At 45.2% G+C, this 22057-nt stretch overlaps 1 protein-coding gene across 6 annotated transcripts in view; it reads right to left on the bottom strand.

Moving 5' to 3' along the window:
- Sipa1l1 (signal induced proliferation associated 1 like 1) overlaps positions 1 to 22057 on the bottom strand; it is a 367745-nt gene that overhangs the window by 71708 nt on the left and 273980 nt on the right. For all 6 annotated transcript variants that reach the window (XM_023703289.1, XM_023703287.1, XM_023703294.1 and 3 more), the window contains 3 exons: positions 18527 to 18701; positions 8085 to 8188; positions 3972 to 4129 (listed from right to left, as the gene is read on the bottom strand). In XM_023703289.1, the coding sequence (XP_023559057.1) occupies positions 3972 to 4129; positions 8085 to 8188; positions 18527 to 18701 (437 nt within the window). The remainder of the gene's footprint in view (positions 1 to 3971; positions 4130 to 8084; positions 8189 to 18526; positions 18702 to 22057) is intronic.

Raw genomic sequence — 22057 nt, 5'->3', positions numbered from 1 at the left:
AAATTAATGATCATCTAATTCCATCAAAGAGGGAGTCAATGTCTAATTTACAGTTGTTTATAATGTCTTAGTATTTTCCTGGTGGTCTTTTTAGTCTAAATTAGGATTCCCCATAAGTTCTACACACTGCCATTAATTATCTTTAAAATTTTTATCTTGTAACATTCTCTTCCATTTGTCTTGCTCTTTTATTTCTTACAACTTACAGTTACTGAAGAAACTGAGCTGTCTACCATTAGCCAAAGTCTGAATTTGCTGACTGTGAACATATTTCTCTGGTCTTTTATGCTTTTCATAAACTTGCTTTTCCAGAGGACTGATCAGATTCAGAGTTGATCTGTGGAGGGGGACAAGAGTAGTTCACACATGAGGCTGGAGTCTCCCACCCTGATGCACAAATTTGTCTCTTTCTGTAGGGTTAGCTGCCTCTGATGATTAATGCCAGATCCATTCATTCCTTAGTTTTTGAGAAATGGTGACATGCTATGCTGTGTTTTTACAAAGGAAGCCCTCAGGGGTGAGTGAAGTGTATGTGGCTATTTGCTCTGAAATCAACCTCCAAGACTGCTACGTTTATTGAATTTGTACCTCTGAATAATTTTTCTGCTTCTCCTGTAACAATAAACACATGCTGATGTCTTTAGTGTATGCTTTCTTGTCCTTGACAGCTCGTTTATCTTTCTGATCTGCTACTTGTAATCTGCTCTATCAGACAGATGAGGCAAATTCAGCTCACTGTGACCACACCAGCCAAGGAACGGGCTGGAAGGCTCTCTCCCGTCACAGTGCAGGGCTTCATACTCGGGCTTAGTCAGTGACGTCTGCATTCCTGGCTACAAAATGATTACTCAAGGTTAACTGGCCCCTAGAATGACTCAGTTTTTCCTATATAAACTTCTCAGTTCCTAGGGAGTCACAACACCATGTTACTTCAAGGTTTATCTCTGTATCCACTGCAGAAATCCTTCTTTGTTCTCCTAGGATAGTGCCTAGCACAAAAAAGCAGGTATTAGATAAAAGAGCTAGTGAAACATGCACGGGTAACATCCTCTACATTTATCTCTCTGCGTACAAGTTACCTTGCACAGTGACACTGGGCAGGTTTTCCAAAGGCCCTACTCAGCTGGGGCCGCTGCCGGCGCCCCAGCATCCCACGGGCCTCCCACCGCCTTTCCTCGCTCGTCAGGAGCCCTCTGGGCTCTCCGCCCTCCTCCTGTCTCTATGCTGGAGCACCTGCTGCTGAACAATCACACGTACTCCTCTTGTTGCCTTTGACTTTCATACATCTGTGCTTTAAAGCACACAGAGCCCCATTTTCTTCAATATATTTTTATAACTTCAGTCTCTATTGCTACTGCACTTTTCTACATTACCATAATAAGATGCTTCCTTGAGAAAATGATGTTTCTTTGTTCCACAACCCAGACACCAAGTGTGGCAGTAAATACATGTGAGTGTTCACAGGGAGGGAAGCTGCAGTCAATGAGCTCCAGTATCCTGAGCTGAGCCGTGAGTCTCAAATATGTTCCAGACAGCCGAGAGTCCACAAAACACAGACAATGCAGTCTAAATATAAAAATCAGTGCTGACTCGCGCTGAGATGATAACACTTACGTTTAGTAAGTGAAACCAGATTTGGTAAAAAGTATTAAAATTAATTTTACCCATTTCTTACTACTTTTTAAAACTCTGGCTAGTATAGAAAATATAAAACTAAATATGGTTTCCACTATATTTCTTTCTTTTTTATTTATTTATTTATGTGTGTGTGTGTGTGTCTGTGTGTGTGTGTGTGTGTGGCCAGCTCAGCCCACCAGGGGGCGGGGCTGGCTGGCATGTGGTGCTGGGGGATTGAACCTCAGTCTCTGTGCTTTGCTAAACTTGCTCTAAGTAGGTGCTTTAGACCACTAAGCCATCTCACCAGCCCCTCCACTATATTTCTATTGCACAGTACTAATTTAGACAAAGGATATAAAAGAAACTTTACAAGACATCAAGTAGTTTCTCACCCTCAAACTTTGAAGTGTTCACTCAAAAAGGGTGGGGCTTCCTATCCATAAGAGAGAGTGAAGGCTTTTGCATGAATCTGAGAGATGGCACACTTGAAAAACCCAGGGTACGTGCAAATGTAACCAGTTACCCATCTTGACTGTAGTCCAATGCTGTGTTCTTATTTATTCTACCACAGCCCAAGCAGGGAGCTTGTAGGTGAGCTCAGGTGATTAAGCTCCTGCTTGGGCAAACCCAGTCAGGCGCTGGCACCATCTCCACATGCCTCACCAGACCTGCACTTAAGGCAGCCTGAGCCAGCACCCCCCGCCCCCCCCCCCAAAAAAAATCCTGCAACTACTACCCAAGCAGCTTTTGGAGGCCACTACCTCGGGGAGAAGCTTCAGAGCTAGCTCCCAAGTAGCAGCTTCCTTCGTCAAGCCTAAGAAACTGCAGACCTCCGTGGTCTGGGATGTGTATGCCAGTTCGGCACCTGAGAAACTCCAGAACAGAACTGTTCTGGGGCAAGAACTGCCAAGAGCTAGCATCTGGGACACGCAGAGAGGCCAGAGCAGTGCAGCCGGGAGCCTGGCTTCTGGCGGCCGGACTGCATTCCCTCTCACCCTGCCCAGGACGAGTCAGCTGACCCGGGCAAGTCCTCGAGTGCCACGTGCCTCAGCCTCACCGAGTGAGCATGGGAACACACAATGCCCTTCCTCTTAAAGTTTTAATGGTTAAATGAAGCAACACACGGAAGAGGGGTGAAACAGTGCTGAGCCTAAAACGAGAGCTCAATGACCGGAGTCACAGTGGTGTGCGCAAGGACAGTGACAGCCATGACCCAAAGAACCCAAATCGGGATTCCCAACCTTTAGAAGCTGAGCAGCAGAGCCAAGAGCGGACAGCGACGCTCCACCTGTGCGTACAGCCACTGCACACCGCGTGCCAGCACGGACTCTCGCAAGGGCACAGACCCCCGGAGCTGTGCGTGTGAAGGACCCAGCTGCACTCTCCTCTGAATCACCCCGAAGCCCCCACCCCTCCATCTGTGAAGAGTCTCTACCACGAAGCTGGCCCCTGGAGCCAAAAAGGCTGGGGACCGCCACTCTAAATTGGGTTGCATTCTCTGAATGAACTTTTATCGCCCCCAGAATTAGACAGTTGGGGATCACAGAACTCAGCTGCCAGTCCTGGCTGGCCACTTTCTATGAAGGTTACATTACTTCAAAAGTAAATACCCCAAATTAATAAAGCCTACACATTCAAATCTTAGGCACAGAAACACAGGCTAAGCCTTTACACTCGGAAAGGCCGACACACACCCGAAGGAAGCATCGTACAAGCGCTACGATGCCCTTACGCTCCGTCCCCATCCGCCCAGATCCTCACCCCCAGCACCACGCCCTCCAGGAGAGGCCTCCAGGTATCTGCCTGAGCTGGCATGTTGACGCAACTAGGTTAACAACTGACACAGCAGCAATCTCCACAAATGCTTAAGAATGCATGGAAATGTATCTAAGAGTCGACTTGGACGTGGCTCAAGGAAATCCTGAGTCACTCCTGAGACTGAACTGCCTTAGACTGAATCAAGAAAATACTAACTAGTGGTCTGGGAGGTAAAAGTGACAATAATTTTTTAAAAACAAATTCCTTTTCCCTATTTATTATGATCACTTCTCTCCGCCATGCCAAAAATATATATAATTAGCAGCATGAGTGAGTAGTTAGCGAGTGACCAGGTGGTATGGATGGGAAACACGGCCTAAGGACGAGGTACACAAGGAACCAGCAGGAGTCTGGCCAGCAGGGAGAATGCCATGCCACCAGGTTATGTCGCTGCAGGAACTCGACAAGCTGCACATACAAGCATGGATAGAAACAGTAACAGACTTCTCGCTGCTGTGTCAGACAGCAGAGCTGCCCGAGGCCTCTGCACGAAGAGCAGCCCACAGCCCCGGTAAGCCCACAGCGAGGACGCTCACCTGTAACAGACACCATCAGTGCAGGGGCTGTGAGCCCTGACGACGACAAAAACATGCTGAAAGTGGGATCTAATGTTTTTTGGGCTGAAGGGCTGTGCTCCAGGCTCTTGGAAAACAATTGTCACAATGTCATTTCCAATGTGCCGCTTCCTTAGGAGCTGAAACAAAAAATAAGCAACCAAGATAAATCGTGCGTTTGTGACTCCCCCAGTTCTCCTGCACAACTTCTTGCTAATCACTATGAACAAGGGGAGGTAATCCACACCACCGCCGTCAATGTTTTGGCCTGTCTTAGCATTCTTTCCAAGAAAGGATATGGACATGAATTATTCTGAAATCTGCGCAGAAACATAGCCGCTCAAATACTATGCCTGACTGACCAAGGCCAGGCTTCTGATGCCACACTGTGGCACTGCCGCCAAGCTCGGGTTCTGCGGCAATCGCACTCCACTTTCACATAGGAAAGAAACTTGCCGGGGGGAAGACTTCTAGAAATGAGACCAACTGAAATAATTTCAGTGCACTTTATGTTCTGGCTTAACTGGCTTTATTAAAGTGTTTTCTGATAGACTTTTTCTGTCACAAGCTGGGAATGTAAGCATTACTAATATTCCACAATGTAGTAAAGATTTAAAGACAGGTTAAATTTCAAGTTTTAACAGCTTCTTTAATTACAGTGAAAGCTGCTTAAGAACACTGTCTGTTTCATCAAATGGTTTTTCAAGTTAGGGTACTTAACATAGGCTAGGTCAGCATCTTTTCAGGAAGGATTTATAACACAGTTTAATATCTAGAGAAAAACTGAACAAAATTTTTTATTCCTCACATTTTGTGGAAATTCTTTAAAAAGAAAAACTACAAATGGCATAAACCATCCATTGTAATACTTTTTGAATTTTTCCCCCCAATGACAAATTATGAATCAGTAAAACCAGTGACCTAGTATTGGCAGGCCAGCTAGCTGGGAGAAACTGCAGCCTCTTAGAGTAGGATTGAGAATTGGGAATGAGAATGTTTGGAAATGCAGTTTTTTTTGGTCTCTGTTTTCGTTTTTTAATGTATTTACTACAGGGTCTCACTACTTAGATCGGGACTGGGATTAATCCCCGTTTGTAGCCTCCCAAGTGCTGGGGTTACAGGCACATGCCACTAGGCCCAGTCTCAATCCTGTCTCAGTGTGCGCCAGGGGCAGGGCTAGCAATGCAGGCCCAGGGCTCGAGCCCTCAGCCCCTGCACCTGTCTCCTCAGGTGCTTTCATCTGCTGAGCTATCTGGCCGGCCCTGGAAGTGCAGTTTTAACTGCAGGAATTTGAAGCATCCCAATTTATCTTCCAATGAAACAGCCTATTTAATTTCTAAATATAACATACAAGCAGATGTTACAGAGACAAAGGCTGACCTAAATCAACTACTACAAAGACCATCTGAATAATTAAGAATTATTGGGGCTGGGGAGATGGCTCAGTAGACTAAGCGCTTGCCTGGCAAGTGCAAAGACCTGCGTTCAATCCCCAGTTCCACCAAAAAAAAAAAAAAAAAAAAGCATCATTAATAGACTCAAGTCTTGGGCATACCAGAAGTAAGCAGTGCGCGTCTACACATTACGTATCATTCTTGTACAGGTGACATCTTGTTCCTTCTTTTCTTTTGAGACAGGGTCTCCCTATGCAGTTCAGGCTGGTCTTGAACACAGGCTGAGCTCATACTCACGGGGCTCCTCCTGCCTCAGCCTCCTGAGTGCTGGGATTATAGGTGGGCGCCACCAGGCCCAGCTCAGGTAACATCTTTTTTATGTAATGTCACTCTTTCAATATGTCTGATAACTTAAGTTAATGTTTTAACAAAGAACTCAACAGAAACAAACCTATTTATATGTCTTATGTTATATAATAAATAACGGTATGTATTTTAAAATACTACTTTTTAAGCTTTTATTTATTTATTTGGTACAGGGTCTTGCTAGACAGCAGCTCAGGCCTGTAGTGACCGCCACCTCAGCCTCTCCAGCGCTGGCACTACAGGCGTGTGCCATCACACTCGGTCTTAGCGGCCAGCACAGAGCGCCCAGCGTTCCAGGCTGCACAGTATGCCGCAGCAGGGAACAAATTCAGGTCCTTGAGCTTGCCAGGCAGGCACTTAGACTCCTGGCCTATCTCCCCAGCCCAAGGTTGTATGAATTTTTAAAATGCAAGCACAAAAGATTTAAAAGATACATTATTTCTATTTTTTTCTGGAAATAATCATCTAAAAGAAGAAATTAAATTCATGAGCTAGAGAATAAAATTTTCTTAGTGTAGCAATACTGATTTCTTTGCTATTCTGATTAGGACCATAACATTTCTGCCTTAAATGAACCCCCAAAATTAAGAAATTTAAATAGCTGTCCACTTAAATAACAATTCCTTCTACCCAGGGCTCCAACTCAGTTAAGAACTAATCCAATCTTGTTCTTAAACATTCTACCCTGCCATATTTTATCTTTTTCTTCTGAGTAATAAGGTAGAATGAGCTTTCATCTTCCTTTAAAGATCATTTGTTAAAATTCTTAATTCTTTTGTCTATTCACTAGTTAAGATAGAAAGTCTAATACACCTTTCTGAGCATGGTGCTTTTCTCTCAGAGCGATCTAGAACTCAGAGTCTGCAAAACGCCAAGTGTCAAAGCAGAGAGAAGAATCTGCCTTACGGAGGTCTTCAGATTCAAAGCTCACTCGCTAGCTTCCTACTGTTGATTACATTAGTGATCATGAAAGGCAAAATTCTGTCACCTGGATTTATAACTTAACCAAAGCTAAAGTGACAAAATGTTAGTGTTTGGTTTAATTTTAGTAAAGAGGATGGGATTTATGCTGCAGCTGGCCCATGTTCCATTAGACTAACAACTGACGCAAACAAAAATCTGCATCTATTCTAAGGTTAGAAGTAAAACTGGCCTGCTCCTTCCGGTAATCGCTAGGAAAACAGTTTGCTGGTTCATGTTCTTAAATTGCATTTTGGTATCACTTATTTTGAAATGTAACAACTATCACACAGTCTCTAAAACAATGCTGTCAAAATCATTTTGCTCTGTAACAATCTGCCACCTCTTAATTTTCACATTTTGCTATCCCTTTTTTTGTTTGTTTGTTTGTTTGTTTGTTTGGTTTTTTGGCAGAACTGGGGACTGAACACAGGCCCCTGAGCTTGTCAGGCAAGCGTTTATTCTACGGAGCTATCTTCCCGGCCTCTATCTCATGTTTTAATACTATTTCAGTGCACTGTACTTCTAGATATTTTGTACAACAAAAAAATTTCATAATCGACAACAGGCATCACACTGTGTATCTCACATTACAGAGACACTCGTAAGATACGCACAAAGGAGGGCTGGTGAGGTAGCTCAGTGGACTGAGCGCCTGCTTAGGCAAGCACAGGGACTGGGGTTTGATCCCAGGTACCACATGCCACGCCGGGCCCGCCCCTCGATGTGCTGAGCCAGCCACTGCGTCTGGGCACAGTGGTGCACACCTAAAATCCCAGCACTGGGGAGGCTGAAAACAGAAGGATCACTAGGAGTCCGAGCTGCACAGTGCGACCCTGTACCAAATACAATGAAAAAAAAAAACATACACAGTTGTTCAAGTTCCTTGTTCTCTCCTGATAAAAGTGTTAAGAAAGAACATTAATCTGAGATTCTCCTGACAGTTACTGTGACCCTTCTCCAAGGTGGCACACTAACTCTCCTCTGAAGGCCGGGTGGGACGCGAGCACACGTCCGCTCTGTGCAGTGGCCTCTCAAGAGAGCCACCCTGCTTGCAGAGTCTCTGCAGCCCTGCAGCCACCTCGTCATCAGGATTCTAACTTGTTCTCTTCAGATTGCAGAGACGCCTCCGTCTCCACGGGTGAAGAGCAAGTGACGACTGCACAAGGCCGTCCAGCCGGCTGCTGGCCCAGCAGCCGCGTCTCTTCATCTCTTGTCAGCTCACCTGCTGCTCCTTGCTCTCTCGGAGCAAAGCTTCCTGCTGCCGGGACAGGTGCAACACTGAATTCCTGTTTCCGATTTTACAAACTGGCCACCTCGGCTTCTCTGGGAAGTGAAGTAGGAGGAGCAGACACACACGGCTCAAGGCCCTTACCTGTTGCTTGTTGTTGGGTGTATACGGCAGCATGGTAGACACGTGGAACATAATCTCATAGTCCTTGTACGTCGTATACAGAGAATGGGTTCCAGTAGAGTCAGCTACAGATAGAAAAGATGCAATAACCAGGTGACTGCACGACTAGGAAAGCAAGTTCGTTTAAGAGAAATGGCTAAAAAAAGAAAACATGATTTTGAAACAAAGCACATCGGCGGCTCGGTGAGGCCGGTGGAGTGGGTCTCTCTGCAGAACACTCGTGAATGCGTGATTATATAGAATTTCAAAAAATATACTGAAAAATACAATAATCAAGTAATTTTTAAAATGCTACGTACAAGACTTACGAGATGCTGCAAATGATATCTTCTGTAATTCTGAAGCAATGGTGAATACAAGCAATATCTGAGATACCTTTAAAAATAATGTATGAAAATATCTTTTTCTGTTGGTAATACAGGCACAGATTATGCCACTGTGGTACGTCTACATTGGAAGGAACTTACAAACTCAGGATTAAAAAAAAAAAAAAAGTTTAGTGCCAGGGAGATGGCTCAGTGGAATAAGCGCTTCCCTGGCAAGCACAAGGGCCTGAGTTCAATCCCCAGTTCTGTCAAAAAAATAAAAAATAAAATAAACTCAGGATCAGTGAAAAGACACAGGCATTCTGAAGCCAGTTCGCTGCCTCATTCACTCTGTCTAGAGACACCAGGTTGTGTAAGAACCTCTCCACTAACACAGAGCCGCCCCGGCTCAGGAACTGCACTCCTGCCGCGGTTTGGCTGCAAGCCCCATCGCACCTCTCCACAAGGTCAGCGCGGATCCCACCCACTGAATTCGGCTTGCTCAGCTCATGACCACTTTGGTTGGTGCCCAGAATCCACCACTGCACTTCCAATGCAGACAAGAAGACTGCTCTCAAAACAGAGATGATAATTTAAAAAGGCTGCAACAATAAAGAGTAAAGCTTTTGTCCAATCGTTTTCTAAAGGTTTAAATGTGCATTGTGATCTTTCATCACCTACCTTAAGGAAAAAACCTTTACTACCTAATTATAAATCAATAGATTCTGAATCAATGTACCCACAAATACCTGCAAGCCAATGATACATTTTTACTTACTGAAAGGGAGTCTGAGTTTAAGCTGCAACAACCTGGACTTCACAAGTTATAAAAATGAACTGAGGGGACTTAACAAGCTATAAAAATGAACTGAAGTGCATTGATTTTGGGTAAACGTGAGCCGCCCTCAACTGCACGTTCAGAACCAGGACACTGTGCTGCACTTCAGGAACGATACTCCACAGCCCAGGCTCCAACACCTACCCAAACTGAGTGTGCGCCGTACAACCTGGGACTGGCTTAAAGGGCAGGCTTGCAGCCCATGCCAGAAAGTGCTCCGGGTGTGCGGGCCGCGAAAAAGCAGGCTATTGCTAGAGAACACTCCAGGTCTTGAATGCAGCTCCACTGCCCTCAGGTTCTGCTCCAAGCATAATCTGCGCCTGTGGCTTGCAGACAGCTTTAGAAAGACGTTCTAGAGCCCTGAGTTTCAAGCTTGAGCTTATTAGAGAAACTTAATTTTGAAGAAAAAAATACAAAGGCTTAAAAATAAACTAATTATTCAACAAAGACTACATTCAAAAATGGAAAAACTACATAGCAACATATTAATTGAAAAGAAATACCTTATAAACACTAATGACACACCCACACACCCACACACCCACACCCCCACACACCCCTGCCTACTAGCCATATAAAACAGTCAACTGCACTGGGTCTTGAGTATGAAGAACTCATCTGTGGCTCAGAGCCCCTGCCACAAATACCTTCACACCTGGCTGTGCTGCTTTGGGTTTCAGACCTTGACTGCTGAAATCTGCCAGGGCGTCTTGAATTCCTAACTCCTGGCATAAAATAACTATTTCTGCAGTACTGTTTGCATCAGAAATAATTGTTTCAAAAAATACACAAAAACAAAGGAAGAAGAATCACTGGACAGAGGTAATACTGTTCATGATATGGTATATGACCTTCTAGATTTTTATATGCATACCTGTACTTCTTAATTTAACTTTTATTTACTTTTTTGTGGCCAGCTCAGCTCCCTGGAGGCATGGTATGTAGTGCCAGGGATCGAACCACGTACCTGTGCGCTTGCCTAAGCAGGTGCTTTAGACCACTGAGCTCTCTCGCCGGCCCCATTTTTAATTTTTTAATCAAAAGTCATCTTCTGCCTACTAATTATAACCACTTTGTTTCACATTATTTCTGTGTCATTAAATGACTGACCTTATCATTTATTAAAAAAAAAACCCTACACACCTGGGAGACATTTTAAAAACTTCAGAGCATCAGGTGGGACACGTACTGACACACATTTCAAGTCAATTTTAAGCAACACTAAGAGCTAGAAAAAAGACTGTCACCAGCGTTCCCTGCACTTCGCTGTGCATGTCTGTCTGATTCTTTGCAGATCACCGCCAGGGGAAACACTGGCTCCAGACCAGCCAGGAGACACTTCCGCTCTCGCCCTGGCTCTCTGCAACTGTGTGCTTCAGTTCACAGAAGGAATGCTGCTCGCCTACCTTTTCTGGGGACTCAACATTCTGCTGCTCACTCAAAAAATAAGAGATGATTTCTACAGACTTAGACCTGAAATTAGAGCCAAAACAACAAAGATTTCCTTTCTGAGAAGCTAGTAATTCTAAAACTCTGAAATTACTTTACAGAAAATGCAGTTGCTAAACTTTACCAGAAAGAATGGGAAAAGTATGCTTGCTGTATTTTTTAAAAATAAAGCATTCAATGTTTTTATTTCTATAATTTTAATGCTATGAAAGTTTTAATGGAGTAACATGAAAAAGTTTTTATTTTGTTGAAGAGAATATACAATGAGCAGTCTCGGAATAAAAGTGCGTTTGCAGGGGAGGAACAGAAAGGTGCTGCCCCTTCAAACCTGCGCGGCTCTTTTAATACTTGAGCAGTGAATTCAGCCACATGGCACCCTGCCGGCCACGTGGTCCTCGCTCACCCCACACCACCCATGAAGGCCTGCACCCCAACACAGTACGCGGGGTGGGGCCACAGAAAGGACCGCTTCCCACACCCAAGCCGGCAGATGGTGCCAAGACACTGAAGAATTACGACAACGAGAATAGGCTCAGCTGCTTTGCGGCGACACTTGCGGTACTAGTCTTCACTAGCCATTCCTATTGGAAGGTGGCTATGACCAAGTTAGTGAATTTGTAAAAAATGTTTCAAGTACAGTGAACGTCACTGTTATTGTTAACCCCCTTCTGAGTCAACTCTTTCACTTTCAGGTAGTTGAAAAGTTGAATGATTACGGTGTATTAGTCTCAATCAGGAAAAAGTAATTAGATTTTCATATGACTATTTCTTGATTACAAAGTATATGCTTAAGAAAAACTAAAGGAAAAGTCTTTGCAGTTTGATTTTGGCACCTATAAACACAAGCAGAAATCACACTTAGTAAATATATACAAACCAAGAAAGGCAACAGAACAAAGAACGCTTTCACTTGGTCTTCTGACGCTTACACTGGTACGGCACATGTCAGGCCCAAGGTCACTATGTCATTTGCCCACTAATAAAGTCCCGGGGCAGTTAGGAATTCCCCCTGTTCTGACACCTTCCACATTTATTAAGTTTTAGAACTGCTCACAAGCCATGATCAAGAGAAATTACTTCAGCAAGGATGGGATCCAGAGCATTTGTAGTACTCTTTGCTATGACAAGCAAATCCACTCTGTATTAGTTCCAGAACACACCTGGGCCTCAAGGCTTCCCACAGCCTCGAACATAATGAGAGGAGCTCTGAGGTGGGGCAGAGCAGTACTTCAGAGACAGCCCTCACCGCTTTCTGCTAACTGCTCACATTGCGACATACCTGGAATTACTTGGCAATCTTGCATGGCAAGAGGATTTATTCAGAATGCAACAAATGCCATTTGTTCAGTGACCATAAGAAAGTCACTTATGGGTCTTAAGATATGTCAGTGCACATTTACTCATCAATATCCTCAGTACCATAAAGATTAAGAGAACTGGAAGCAACAGCTCATAAAAGATGCTGAGGAAAATGTGTTCACTAGAATTTAAAATTCTGAGGGCTGGCAAGATAGCTCAGCAGGCTAAGCGCCTGCTCAGGCAAGCACTGGGACCAGGGTTTGATCCCTGGCACCACAGGCTGCGGTGCCCACGCCCCCAGAAGAGCTGTGCTGGCCCCCAAGATCAGGCATGGTGGTGCATGCTTGCAATCCCAGAGCTGGGGAAGCTGAGAGCAGGAGGATCACTAAGAGTCTGAGCTGCATGGTGAGACCCTACACCAAATACATAAATTTAAAAAAAAAAGAATTTAAAATTTTGTTCTGCTAAGGTAAAAAAAAAAAGTAGTTTTCGTAAAAAGAATTCCTTTGTTCATTTTTAATTTCTAGAATTTTAAATAACTCCTTACATGTGCAAAGCATGTAAACGACACTTAGCTTTGTCCCTTTGCCTGTCAGAGTTTACATACTTCCAATAAAGGATTTATTTTACGAAAAGTCTCCATCTCTTTAAGACCCTGAATCTCAGCTACCTTTAAAACGTCGCTGATATGCTGACAGATGGAAGATGCAACACACACTCATTCACAGTGCAGGAACTTACAAGGGCTGAGACTGAAAGAACGCTTTGCAAAGAGCTTCTACGTCTCCTGCATGCTGACCTGACAAACAAGATTCAGGAAGGGAATTAATTTCCCAAATAAGATTCCAAGTGCACAGTTTTAAATGAGGGTGGTCTCCAGATTTCAAATGAACTGTGTAGTGGGAACCTCATTTTTGTATTTATTCTACTAAGTGGGGATGGTAATCTTCTAGAGGTTGTCATTCAAGTAAGAAAAGAAATGGAAGCAAAAGATTCACTACTGAATTTCTTCAGCTGTAGCAGAGTTCCAGGCTATCATGTATTTATTTGTACTTTATTTGCTGCCAGTCTTTATTTTTAAGATGAAAATTTGGACTTCATTCAGATAATTATGCAAAGAAAAGGAGTTCAACAGTCCCATTAACCCTTCGGGTCCTGAGCCTCTCTCTCCCTTACAGAAGTACTGCATTCCATACAACCCTAACAAGGACAGGCAGGCTAGCTCCTGAGCACGGGTGGTTAGCCAAAAGGCTACAGAGTCAAAAGGCCAGACCTGGAATTCGCTGTCAGGCCTTCTCTGAGCACTTAATTAACTGTACCACTAGGGCCCGTTCTAATTTTCCTAACGCTTACTAGCTACCTACCCAGAGGCATGCTAGTTGATCTAAAGAAGCCAGGTCTATACAGTGGGGTTAACAGGTACTTAGCAGTCTGGTGGGAATAAATGGGGGAGGGAAGGAGGAGAGGAGGAGGGAGGAGGGAGAAGAGGAGGGGGAGAGGCATAGAGGGGGAGGAAGGGAGAAAGGGGGAGGGAGAAATGGAGGAAGAGGGGAGGGAGATGGAGAGGAACAGTGGGGGAGGGGAGGGAGAAAGGGAGGGGGAGAGTGTTTGTGTTTGTGGGTGTGTCTCTGGAACTTCTGCTGGATGTAACAGGATATTTAGTACAGGACTCTATTTTCTCACTGTAAGTAACTATAAAAATTGACAACATATCTGATCCAATTTTGAAATAATGAATAAGAGGCAGCGTTAAGACAGTGGAGGAGGTGCAATTAAAAAAAGGGATTCCCATTATGCCTCCAGATTTTTACCTGGAGGCATTTGGGGGACAAGGGCATAGAACCTTGAAGGAAAAAGCCACAGAGACTACAGTTCTATGTGTCTGAGGAGGCTGACATGTTCTAGGGACAGTACCAAAGAGAAGGAACCCTCAGAGCAAAAGGGGCTCAGAAATTTGAGTCAGGTGCCCTTCAGTCTTGGGTCGAATAGTCATTTGTAGATTCAGGCAGTTAAATTCCGAAGTCCAAGCAAAGAAAAACTTGAAGAAAGAACTTCCAGATGACTGCAAACCAAGAAATTCCCTCAGTGCACACACAGCACCAGATGGCATTTGAGCTCTGGATCAGCCACAGCAGAGATCCTGCACTGGAAAGGTATTTTTCAGGTGCAAGAAAAGTAATGTCTTAGGAGCAGGGTTAAGTTAGCCACAAACAGTAGCTACTCTAAAATTTGCTTTAGGACTGGGGAGATAGCTCGGTGGTCTAGGCACCTGCCTGGCAAGCTCAAGGCCCTGAGTTCAATCCCTGGTACTGCATGCCATGCCAGCCACCGAAACCAGGCAAGGTGGTACATATCTGTAATTCCAGTGCTGGGGAGACTGAGGCAGGAGGATCACTATGAGTCTGAGCTGCATAGCGAGACCCTGTACCAAAATAAATGAATAAAATAAAAATAAAGTTTTTTGCTTTAACAAACTGTTCTGTAAGTTGACTGTCCAAGCAAAACTCAACACTCTTTAAAGATGACAACAAAATCTAGACTTTTTTTTTTTTGGCTGGCTCAGCTCACCCTGAAGGTGGGGCTGGCATGGCATGTAGTGCTGGGGATTGAACCTCGGTCTCCCGTGCCTGCCAAAGCTTTCCAAAGCAGGTGCTTTAGACCTCTGAGCTATGCTGCCAGCTCAAAATCTAGACATTTAATGATGAAACATTCACAATATCCAGTATCTAATAAAAAATAACCAGAAATAAGAAATAATCCAAAGCAGGAAAAACAGTCCATTAAAAGCCAAGAGGACAGAGATGAAAAGATTAACAGATGAAGACTTTTAACAAAACCCGCAGCTCCGATAGCTGTAAAACCCTAACAGAAGGTTCACTGGATGAGGCTGGCGATGCGTTAAGCCACTGTGGAAGAAAAAACACAATGAGCTTTGACATATGCCGTGGCTTAGACCTAAAGTGCTCTCCTAAAGCAGCGATAGTGAGCCTACAGCACACGTTATTTTGCTTTTAAGACAAAAGATGTTAGTGTAAAGTTGCTTTTTCCAAACTACAAGCTCAGTGTTAATTACAGTGCTGGCGCTGTGCACTAAGTGGGTTTTTGCTTAGTTTGGGCACGTGTCTCTCAAAAACCTGCCATCACCTCCCAAGACTGCATGTGTGCGGAGGGGGGGACTTCAGAAGGGGAGCAGGCCGTGCGACACTGACGGACGCAATACCCACAGCTGAATGGCGGTGTCTGGCGGGCGGGCACGGCTCCAGGAGGCGGGGCCCTCCTTCCCTGCTTGGCTCCAAAGAGCATAAACCTCCAGGAAGCTTTCCCCTTGAGCCAGCTGAGCACAGCCACCCCTCTCAGAACCCACACCCCAAAGAAAACTCCTATGAACTGCAGGTGTGCAGTATTTTGTCCTGAAGTTATAAAGCTGAGCGATACAACACATCAACCACTTGGATGTCCATTCAAGTACTGATTAACCTGAAAAAAAAAATCATGTGGGCAGGTGTCATTTCAACCAGCTGATCCTTGTACTGAATAAATTTGACGAAATTGTCCTTTTCATATTTTCTTGGTTACTTTTCTCTCCTTGCTGAGACAAAATACCTAACACCCAAAATTAAGAGAGGAAAGGTTTATTTATCTCACAGTTTGCGGAAGCTTCGGTCCATACTTGGCTGGTCCCAAGGCAGAGCGGCACGTGGCAGAGGGCAGCCTTTCAAGGTGGCGGAAACCAGCACAAGCAGCAGGAGCAACGGGGGAAGGTGGAGGACGAGCCTCTTTCCGCCCCTTATACTGTACGCGGGCCACTCACCCTCGGGTGGGCGGAGCACTTACAGCTCCGGGCCAGCACTAGATGACGACCTCATCACAAACTAGATTTAGCCCCCTTCATAAAGCCCACTCGCCTTGACTACACAAGGCTTTGGGGATACAGCTAGACAAACCTTAACAATCATCTTATAAACATTATGCAACTTTTGGTCATGTTGTATTTAAATAACTGGACTGGTAGTTAATAGGAAACAAAGATGATTTTTAAAAAGTTAAAAAACACCTCACTAACCTGTGATATATAACAGTACGCAGTAGTGACAGAGTAGTGATAAAACACGTGGAACTGGAGACACGGAAGTAGAACAGAGGAAGACATGAAAAGATGAGGAATTTCACGAAGACTACAAATGACAGGCTCCAGTAGGACCCGTGGCGGGAATGATGCTCTAAGAGCACCTGCTCTGGGGAGCGCTCTCCAGGGCGATATCGAAAGGCACTCCTGGACGCAACACGGATGCCTGCGAGCAAGCAGCCAGAGCAGTGCTGTGCCAGGGACAGGGCTGGCTGACACACGGGATTATGTCACCTGGGATTAAAGGGTGAGGCTGGTGGACCCCTCCAGCTGGACCTATGGGCTTGGGGCAAAACAATTTTGCACGATGTCGTCTTTATTAGAGTTTTTCGGGGAGAACACTTTCCTGTTTCCCGCTCGCCTTAGGACTGCAGACACCTTTGGTCTAGGCGCCATCTGAGCGCGTCCCTCAAGGGTGTGGGGTGGAGGCTTCTTCCCAAGGCCATGACCTTAAGAAGTGGTAGAGGCTTGGAAGGTGGGGCCTCCTGGAAGATGATGCGGGCCTGGGCCAGCCCTGGAGGGGCGGCTGCCGGCCTCCAAGTCCACCTACCACGGGGCCTGGAGTCGGGCAGAAGCTCACACGTGGCCTCGAGCCATGAGCTGAATAAATTTAATTTCTTCATAAGTTATCTAGCCCCGGTATGCTGTCACACCAAAGGAAAATGGAGTAATACTCTGCAAGGGCAGGACGGAAGCGGACCCCTTCTCAGGAGATGTGCCTAGAAGGATGAAGCGCTTCTCGGGGAGTACACCAGCAAACACGATGCTCCCTTAATGAGCAGACTGCGTAACTCTCCAACTGTAGTGAGAGGCACGTTCCAGTGCAGGTTTATCTCCCGCTGGCCTTCCAAGTCGGCGCAGTACGGAAGTGCGCACAAAACACGCACCAGAGCTTGCTCTGCCGTCTCACTACGCGGCCCCGCTGTGCGCTTCTCCCGAGTCTTCACGGTGAAGACGCGGCTGCACACGTCACTGAACGAGTACTGCGCAATCTCAGCAGTTCCCAAGCTGACTATTCATCTATGCACCCAGGAAACTTAGAAATTTTCTTTTCAGGTCCTTTGTGGTAATGATTTATACAACAAATTGGGACAGCATGAATGAGTTGTACAGGATGAAAATCAGAATATTTGGATGAATAGGGTTTAAGGGCATACAGAGATGTAACATTTTGTGCAGTTGCAAGCTGAGTATAGAATGTTAAAATAATATTTAAGAGGCTGGGCTATTTATGGCTTTTAATAGTCTCTCCTGTATGTCGTTTCCAAGTTGGCAACAGCAAAACCATGGCAACAGGAAATCCTTCCCTGCAATGGAGTTTATGAATGCTTTTCTGTTTTCATGACTCAATTCCATATTTAATTTCCTGTACAAAAAAAAAAAAAATCAGAGAAATTACTATAGACAGCACTACAGATGTGCCAGCCAAAGACCCTTGAAGAAAAACAGATCACAGGTGTCTATGGAATAATTTTGAGATAAATTTAAAACTGCCTCCATGTAGACATGCAGAAGTCAACATATTCTACCAAAATAGCTGAAAACTTGACTACGGATGATTTGAGTTGTGGGAGTGCAGAATCTTACAACACCGTATGTCATAGTTCAATGGATTTCTTCTTTACTATGTCTTCAATCAACAAAGGTCAAAGTTTTAAAAACCTTTTCTTAAACTTTGGATATTAATAACAGTAACAAAGAACAAAAATCCTAGAAGAATATGAAAACAAGAAAACCACACAAAGGCTGATTATACATTCAAAAGCAGGCAGATCCTAAAATAAGTTAATGAAAGCAAGGAACTCTAGGGCTTAGGATCAGAGGGCTGTTAAGTTTCTGTAGGTTATTTATTTATTTTTTAGTGCAGGGTCTACAGGGGCTAACTACACAGATCACACTCATAGTGACTCCCCTGTTTTCATTCAGCTTCCCAAGTGCTGGGATTACAGACAAGTACCCACACCCAGTCTCAACTGCCCTCTCAGCGTGCCCTGGGGCAGGGCTGGCATGGAAGGCCAGGGTTTGACCCTCCAGCCTAAGCAGGAGCTTTAATCTGCTGAGCTATCTGGCTGGCCCTACAGTTTCTATAGGTTTTAATCCTCCACCATTCACCTAGGGGTAACAAGATCTAAGCACGCTGCCAGGAGAGTGCTGCACAATCTGTGTCCGCTCCCTTATTCAGTCCCCATCTCTGCCAGTCCAATTCTAGCTACCTGGGTCATGGGGAACTGTGCTGGGGCTACACCCTCCCTCTCTGGCCTTGTCGCCCTCTTCCAGACCCGTGTTGGTGATGAGGGGCAGCGCTATCTTACAGGGGACGTAGCAGATGCACATCAGCACGGCAGGACGAGAACAAGCACGGCAGGCGGACAGCAGCGCTTCTTACTTTTGGTGTCAAGTTGTGCGCGATACTTCTCAAATCCTTTTAGCCGAACTCGCTCTCCCAACAGCTGCAGGAATTCCTCCAACGCTGGGCCTGCTGATTCATTGTTATACATCTCCTCTTCCGTGCTCTGGCCAGCTTTGCAGTACATGATGCCAACTTTCTGCTGATAGTTCAGCTGTGGAGGCAGGCAACACAGCCCATGAGCAGAGCAGACACATTCTGTCCCACTTAAGCCGCTAACATGCCCCGCGGGCATGTGACACACAAACACCTAGTGCTGCTCTTGAGGTCCTTCTGTCTTAATGCTCCAGTCTCTGATCCAACAACCACACTGGAACAGCATTTCTAATCCCATGAATTAAGAGCAAAGGCCAGAAAGTAAATAAAAATGTCCTGTATTTCAAGATTATAAATCATTAGAACAGATGTGGATATTGTAGGAAATTTCTTCCAATAGGTTACAAAGTACAAAATAAGGCTTTAAAAATGGCCTGACAACAAAAGGCAGGTCTTTTTCAATGATCTTCCCCTTTTAAAAAGTGAAGGCTTTATAAAAATTTAAAAGCAGAGACCTACTTTATAGAACCTACTTGAAAATAGAATTTTTTGCCCTAAAAATCTATTAATAGCCTTGGTTTGGGGAGGGGAAAATCAGAGAAAACCTGTCATCTACCACTATTCGGCAAACACACTCCAAAGCCTTGGCTACCTCTGCTACAGCTCTAGCCCTGTCAACGATATATGCAGAAGCTTTGAGAGGTGGGCACACCTGTGAACCCAGCAGGGGAGACTGAGGCAGGCATCACCTGGGCTGCAGCAGCCCGTGCGAGGCAGTGAGTCCACAGAGAGCCTGAGTGAATGGCGTAGAACGACCCTGTCTTACAGACAAAGACACAATACCCTCCCACAAAGCCCACTATACTCAGAGGAACATCTTTTCCAAGTATTTTTCTAGAAGGCCAGCATCTGAAGAGAACTTCTGAAAAAGCGCTTTACACTGGCCGACCAGCAGGCAGCACGCATCCGTTACACACGCACAGCTAGGATGAAGCCTTCAAACTTTAAATGTGGCCAAACACTAATCAAGAACAGTCTTTTTTTTTTTTTGGCAGAACCGGGGATTGAACTCAGGTCCTTGTGCTTGCCAGGCAAATGCTTATTCCACTGAGCCATCTCCCCGGCCCCCGAAGAACAGTCATTATTGAAAAATTTCATAATTCTGCAAGCTAGTTTTTGGAGGTACTGGTCATTTAACAAGGAATGAGCCTGCAATATAAAACTTTAGGTTCTTAATTCTTCAGAGCCATCAGGACAATACTTAGTGCCAATTCTTTATCCAGAGTGGTACTGCTACAACTACATGTTAAGTTCTCATCTAATATTAAAAAAAAAAAAAAGACAGCAAGAGATGAAAATTTTAAGTTATTTTTAAGACAAGGTCTCACTGTGCCGTCCAGCTGGCCCTGAACTTTGGGGCTCGAGTGGTCCTTCTGCCTTCACCTCCTGAGTGCTGGGACTATAGGCGCGCATGACTGGGGCTGGTGAGGTACAATTTCGATAGCAAACATGTTGAATACTTACTATCTACAAACTCTAAGGCCAGGGTCTAACTGGCATCACCTTTTGCTCCTCACGATGGCCCCCAGACCTTACCTCTGACGGATACGCAGAGGAAAGATGACAGAACAGGGGAGGGTGCAGCCCTAACTGCAGCCCTGTGACAGGGCCCCAGCATCCTCGGACTCAGCCAGACTCACCCTGCTCCACTTCCCTCACTGCAGAGAGAGGCCCACAGACTTTATTTAAAGTTCCAACGCTGAAAGGTAAAAACCAAATTTAAACAAACAGATTTGGCATCCATATTTGATATGGGGCTGACATTAGTACTTTTAATTTATTCTTGCATGAATATTCATATTTCTCCCTGCATAAATATTAATGTGTCTGACTCTGGAGTGCTGCCTCAGATTACACTGGGAATATCAGTATATGAGGCACGTATTTTATTTCCTTTCTAAAATTTAAAAATTTCTGAGTTCTGAAACATATTCAGCCCCTGCCGCTTTAGTCCATTCAGGCTTTAGTCCACTCAGGACTATGGACCTGAATTACCTTTTCCAAGTTTCTAAATTAAATGGTTCAAAATAGTCCTAATATGGAAAATGTCACTTGGGAAAACAAAACTCCAAACCGCTGCGCCTGCGGGTCCCTACTCTCCTGCACCCTGCCCACTGGACAAGGAGGCTCCCGGCGGGAGTGCTCCCCACAGCGTGCAGCTGCCTGCCTGCTGTGCTCCTGCGAGTGGAAGGTGAAGCCCCAAGGGCGAAACTCCAAGCAGCAGGTACACAGTGCTGAAACGGAGCCTTTCTGCAAGAGCATTTCAGAATATGAGTTGACCTCGTCGCTAATTAGTTATCGAATACATATAGGGAACTGTCTTGTATACCAAAGAAAATATAACAAAAACCAAGGCAAACCCTGCTGCACACCGCTGACATGTAACCCTTTCCCAGCGGGCCTGTCTGCCACACTTGAATGTGGCTACCACTAAGCGAGGACCTCCCACAGGTAGTGTTCATCTTGGCTTTAGAAATGAACAGAGCACTCTCTTGGGCTTAACAATGGCAGAGCCGGCACGGGCCCATTACAAAGGAGCCCTGAATGCTACTTACTGGCCCCACGCCAGCCACCCTCGCTGTGCGGAGAGCCATCAAGGACAAAGCCACTGGGAAGGGGGAAGAGGTTTTCAGTGCTCTGCTGTGCGGCTGCCTGCCACATCAGCCTCTACGGGAAGACACAAAACAAAAGTCACCCTGCTCAACAGGAAGCATTTCTGTGGCACTGGATTTGTGTAGGCTTTTAAAAATGTCTTAGATAAAGGTCTAAGATTTCACCATGCAACATAAAAAAGAATTTATTCATCTAAAAAATAACTCTGAGAAGAGTTCACTGTGAAAAGGCAGGTAAGGAAATCTCCAAGCACCAGGTGGGTGGGCTCAAGGCCAGGGACACAATGTGCCCCTACTCCCTCTACTTTCCACGGGCCTCTCACACTGACAAGGCGAGCTCCCTCACACTCAAGAGAACTGGTTTTGTTAGCCTGCAAGGAATGCTTCTTTCAAGGGATTAAGCAATGTCCTCCAGGCGGAAACTTTGCCAGATGCGGCCTTCTCTGGCCTCCTGGGGCAGCAGCGAGCCTGGGCCACATGTGTGAGCCTGTGCCGTGTGTGCGGCAGTGGGCTGTTTGCTATCACTGAAAGATCTAGGGCTCGCCTCACTGTCCTGGGGTAGCAGCAGGACTATATTCTTGGTTTTTGCTCCAATTAGATCAAGTGTAGGTGACATTCTCAGAACTTAGGCTCCTCAAATCTTTGGTTAGTGACTATGTCACTGCCAGAATATAAAAGTTGTCAAGGAGAAGTTAATGAGTGAAAACTATGGCCTTAGGGGATCAGGTGGTTCTGAGATTGCCTAAGCCATCACTTTGTATCTCTCTCTCTCTCTCTCTCTCTCTCTCTCTCTCTCTCTCTC

The sequence above is a fragment of the Octodon degus genome, unplaced genomic scaffold, assembly GCF_000260255.1.
Source record: "Octodon degus isolate 3935 unplaced genomic scaffold, OctDeg1.0 scaffold00007, whole genome shotgun sequence".
Taxonomy (NCBI): domain Eukaryota; kingdom Metazoa; phylum Chordata; class Mammalia; order Rodentia; family Octodontidae; genus Octodon; species Octodon degus.
This window is presented reverse-complemented; position numbering and strand designations above follow the sequence as displayed.